Below are 5,864 nucleotides of genomic sequence, written 5' to 3'. Positions count from 1 at the left end.
TTAATATTTCAAGGTAAGACTTAAATTTTTTGTAAGAGCATCTTAAAAACATCCACCAAACCTTGGTTGAGGTCGGATAACTGGCCTTGAAGTGAGTTGCTTCACAACTAGGTTAGATTCCTTGTAGCCCTAATCAAAAGGTTTTTCCACAATAAATTTTTGTACGGATAGTTTCTAGACAAAAGAAAAAAAATTATGGATACCCTTTTGGCAGTTTTACAACATATCTAATTTTACCTAGGAGTTGTTTTGAAACAAATGGCTCTGTTTTTGACTGGTAATGTGACTTTTAGGCCTAATTAGGCCACTTTCCAAAGAAAGTACTAGAAATTCAATCAAAAAAATTAAAACCACTACTCCTAAGGCTTAAAAACATCACATATGGTCCTAATAAGAGGATTTTGGCCTCCAATTTTACTCACCAATTGCACACCAACAAAATCTTACTTCTACCTACACTTTTAAGCCCAACACATGAATATATTAGGCTAGGACTTGCTAAAAAGTGCCTCAAACTTCATCTCCTACACACACCCTTCAAAAACCATCTAGAGAACCCCTAGACCAACCATTCCACCATTTTTGTCAAGATTCAATGATGGAATGGCGAGATATTCATATTTCTTTGCTTCAAACCCTCAAAACAAGGGTTTCAGAGAAGTTTTCAAAGATTTGCTTGTAAAATGCTCAAAACTTAAATTAAATCTCACAAAATTGGTACAAAATGAAAGACAAATCAATTATCTTTCAAATAAATCTAGCCTTGAGTCATAATATTTTAGTATTTGTACGAAATAAATGTTGCAACAAAAGAAAATTAGAGAAAATGGAGGAAAATGATATAATTCTTATTGCCTTTCTTCAAATTTTGAACCCAAAATATTTTCCTCGTGTGTGAGAGGCCAATATATAAGTGCAACCATCACAAAAAGGTGGAAACCAATGGTCCACAAGACTTAACATATGGAGCCTACATGACTCAAGTACATCAAATATGGTCCTAAAGGACCTTATTACATCATGAAATGACAAAAACCCAAACTAAACCCCTATTGACACCATTGGACAAAAAATTATAGGGTGCCCTGCACCATATTTAAATAGTCTAGTTCAATCATGTGATACCTAGTTCAGTCTTAAAAATAATATACTAATTATAAAATATTGGCACTCAATGCCTCACACAATGTAGACTTAGTGTCTAAAATTATGGCCAAAAAAAATCTTAATAGAATACAATAGAATATGAATTTGAAGTTAATACTAATCTCCAAAACAATAAATCAAATCTCATATTACAAGCAAAAAATACCTAAAAATAAGGCAAGATGAAATCTTAATACCACATTAAATACCCAAACATTTATATAAAATGATAAATTAAACATTGTTATGACAAAGCGAGTTCTTATAGTTTAATGACATGTGATTAGTACCATAATACTTTAGTAGATATGGGGATGGAAGGTAAACATTAAAATTCTACTCCTACATCTATTTTAATCTCCAATAATTAAGTAGATGGATATGAAGATAGATATGAGGATATTAAGTAGTGCTATTACAAAATGTCTATGAGAATACGACAAATTATGTCATCATGTACATTGAATTCCATGGATTTGAAAAAAAAGTCATGTAGAACTTTTAAAAAAATGCTTACACTCAAACAAAACTATCTTCTTCTATATGTCTAATAATAAAAATGCACCTTTATGGAATATCCATGTGGATTAAATTAAAGGTGAAATCATAGCTTTACAAATTCAAAAAAGTAATTTTCAATGGTTGTATTATATCTACACAAATTGTAATTGTATAATAATAAATTGTGATAATAAACAAGCATTGAATTTTTAAATGTATTTATGGAGTAATAATACATGAAACAATGTGCATGGTATGTAAAAAGAGACAGACATGTGATTTCTTTTAATTTGTAAGAATAATAAATTTTTAAAATAATTTATCCTTAACTATTTATAATGTTACTACAAAGATAAATGTCACCAAAAGAGAATTATTAACTTGTTCTTCATATAGATAATACTTTTGACATTACTCTTGAATGTATCTAGAAATACAAACATCAATGTTAATAAACTATAATACTTTTAATATTACATATTTCTTTTACAATCATTGAAATTCTATTAAATTATCATACACAACATTCTTAAAAATTTATAATAACTAAATATGCTACCAACATAAGAATTTTATAATAACAAATAAATATTCAATACTTAACTATTAAGATATAAATATTTATCATTTTCAACCATTTAATAACCCGTTTAAATATTGTTACTAATCATTAAACTACATTTTTTCAAAAATTTGGCATACTAAACATGGAAACTAGAGTCTAGCCACTTCAGCCAAATACATAAGACTAACAATAGTTTCTTAATATTATTAGCATGATAAAGTGGGAATGGTTAAAGGACATACTCTAAGCTTTCTCTTACTCGGACTAACTTCAATAGATCCTACTTATTAGTGTGATTTCAAGCACTAAACAAATCAAATCAATGCACTATTTCAAACAAAATTGATAAAACAAAAATTTTAGGAAAATGCTTAGACCACCAAAAAAAAAAAAGTGAACCAAAAGAAACAACAAACCAGTAGAAGCCCATGCCTGAAGCACCGGCCTTCATTCAAATTTCAGAACAATTTTATTCCTTATTTGTACCCAACAAATCCATTCAAACTCAAACGACATGTTGTCATCAATTCATCTGCTCACTCCCAACCACTAATAATCGATAAATCAATATGACAGAAATACAGAATATCCTTAAAACACAGATACTGAATACAATGCAATCCAATCCAATACCAGATCTATATGAACGTACTACAAAGAATACCATAAAGTTGCAGACCTTTAATGCTTAACTAAGAGGTGGGCATTTGAATCCAGGAGGAGGGTTGAGGCCACATTGAACAAAGAGTTCAAGAGCAAGGGGAAGGATGACATTGAGGTTCAGAAGCTTCGCCCGAATGGTTGTACACAAACACAGTGCAGCCTCCAATTCCAAAACGCCTTGCAGAACGGGACAGCAAGTATTGACAGCAGGATCTCCAAGGCCAACATGAACCAGCCCTCCAAGCACATCCACACAAGCTCCTAACTTCAATGCATTTAGAGGACAACTCCCACCACCTGATGAACTTGGAGGAGGATGGGAAGGAGAAGAATGAGCTTTGGGAGGTGGAGGACACTTAGTTCCTTCTACTAGAGGACCCATATTGATTGCAAAGCAAATCATCAGCATCACCACCAATGCTGCACCCTTTCTCATTTTCATCTTTATTTAATGAAACGAGCAAATCAGAATCCAGGAAAACTAGGTACTGCTAGTTTAGACTTGGAGGAATAAGGTACTTATTAGGGTTTACTCATTAGGTTTTATAGGCATGAGTTCTTGATTTTTAATCATGAAATTTTGTGCACCCGTGAACAGTAACGAAATCTCATGCTCTGCTCCACGTGAAACTGTTTCTGGCCAGCCTGTACTTTTTGCATTGGATGTGACAATGTGGGCATACCAAGCCAAATTATTGTCAATCACCGCCATTTTCGGTCTGTAAAGTTTAATGATTCATGCATTGGGCCATATCCTTGTTTTTCAGCTTCGCTAGAAAACATTTATCAAGTGGCACATATATCTATTCTGTTCGACTATGTGATTTGTCTGATAGATACAACGAAAACAATGGTCTGAATACATACCATAAGTAGATATTCTTCGGTAACATGTACTATAGAAAAACTTTATGCTTTCAGTACTTTTTTGGGAATTTGGTGTTGCGTCAGCCATCTTCACACTGGGTTGAACCAGTGCCTTTTGTCATAGTAGAATTAATATTTTATTTGAGTTCTTAAATTTTAAATTTCACTAAATACACTGAGATATTTTTCTTTTTACATTATGTAATTTATAAATGTTTTCCGTTTTTACATAGTTATGTGTTATATTTGTACTTCTGTCTTTAAAATAAGTTTTGATTTGTTTGAGTAGTTGATCAGAAGCAAATCTGAAACAGTGGAAAAATATTTTTTATATATTTTTTAGTTTTTCTATACATTAGTAATTGGCATTTTTTAAGGCCTTCGGAACATCTTTAGTCCTTGAAAGTTTGGCCTGTCCTTTAGAATGTTGCCGTAGCCATTTTCTTCCATGACTTCGCCTCGACGCTTGGAGACCTTTCCAACTAGTTAGGATCGTAGCAGAAAGTTATGCCTAGTTAAAGTTAGGACAAAATTTTATATAGTTTTTTTGAAAATTTCATAGTTTTAGATTTTACTATGTAAATAAACAAGATGTGACTGTTGGGTTTCGATTCTCAAGGAGTTGTTGGTGACCCTTGGAATCCCTTGGGCTGATATATGTTAGATTTTTGAATTGAATAGATCACTTTTTGTCATCCGAATCCATAATTGGAATCAGTAGTTCATTTAAAATTATGCTAGTTTTTTCAGTAGTCTGTTATTAATATAATTTTAAATAAATCAAAGCTTAAAGTATGATGTTTAAGCTGATATCAGTACATACATATGAATAAGAACACGACAATTTATATAAAATAGAGTGATCACTACTATTTTCTGTTGGATGAAATGTTGCCGAAGTTTGTTGCATTGCAGAAAACGAGAATCTATGGTAAGAAATAGGCATTATGTTAAGTTTGAGAAAATAGTCTGCAATTGTAAGCTATATCATCTGGTTCGTGTGAGATAATATTTTTTTTTAAGGCTAAGAGCAGCTTAATGGTGGTTAACTATAAATATGTGTGTACTAATAACCTAATGCTATTTTTAAGAAATTAAAATTTAAAAAATCGTAACACAATACAATCAGCCATCCCCACAAGTGACAAAATGAAATAGATTGTAGATAAGAAAGAATAAATTAACTTTTTTTTTTAATTACGAATGGTTTCATTAGTGGTGGACATCTAATAGACATTATTAGTGTTTCTTCGTTACAGCTCATTGCAATGTCTGGACCTAACGTTGATTATACGTAATTTGGGATGAGTGACAGCACTGACTAGCTGTTAACAGCTTTAATTTAATTCCACCTAGTCAAGTAATCCACCGGATGTCATGTCCTCAACTTGGGCAATATATAATTTGAAACTCCAATATATATAATGATTTGTTTTCTTCACTACATATGGAAGAATGTATCATGTTCTGTTCAGGAATTTTAGTAACCCCTTTAAATATTGTTACTAATCTTACATCTTATCTAGTCTTATAGATGTGATTTCAGTGAGAATAATTCAATATTATATTATTTTTAATTGATGATTTCTCTAAGAGGATTTGGGTCTTTTTTTGGCATATATTTGAGGTTTTTAATTGGCTCAAAGAATTTAATGTTCTTTTGAAAAATAGATAAGTTGAAACATCAAGATGTTGAGAACAATTAATAGTGGGGAACATTGTTTAGCTTAGTTCAATCAATTTTATAAAGAGAAAAGTATTGTGTGATATAAGACAACTTCATATACTCTTTGTCAAAATGAGTTTTATAAAAAATTAATAGGTCATGTATGGAGAGTGAGAAGTATGTTTAATAGGGCTAGTTTGGAACACAAATTCTAGGCAGAGATGGTTTGCACCACATATTAATTAACGAGTCCCCTTCAAGTTATGGATGGGTATAAATCCTTCAGTATAGCAACTTCAAGTATTTCATTGTGAGTTATATCCTCATGTGCATAAAGAGAGGAGGTCATATTTAGATTATAAGATAGTAAAGTGTATCTTCATTAGCTATGGTGAAGGTGTGAAAAGATATAAGTTGTGGAATTTTGAGATTAGAAAAGTATTCTATAGTTAAAAT

The 5,864-nt window shown here is 31.3% G+C and overlaps 1 protein-coding gene across 1 annotated transcript; it reads right to left on the bottom strand.

Annotated features, from left to right (window-relative positions):
- Positions 1-2,616: 2,616 nt before the first annotated feature.
- LOC131075769 (36.4 kDa proline-rich protein) lies at positions 2,617-3,388 on the bottom strand. The gene has a single exon (XM_058012656.2). It carries the CDS (start codon positions 3,315-3,317, stop codon positions 2,901-2,903), a length of 417 nt encoding a protein of 138 aa, XP_057868639.1. The 5' UTR covers positions 3,318-3,388; the 3' UTR covers positions 2,617-2,900.
- Between the last annotated feature and the right edge of the window lie 2,476 nt (positions 3,389-5,864).

The sequence above is a fragment of the Cryptomeria japonica genome, chromosome 1, assembly GCF_030272615.1.
Source record: "Cryptomeria japonica chromosome 1, Sugi_1.0, whole genome shotgun sequence".
NCBI lineage: Eukaryota > Viridiplantae > Streptophyta > Pinopsida > Cupressales > Cupressaceae > Cryptomeria > Cryptomeria japonica.
Note: the sequence above shows the minus strand (reverse complement) of the source record. Positions and strands in the feature narration are given on the sequence as shown.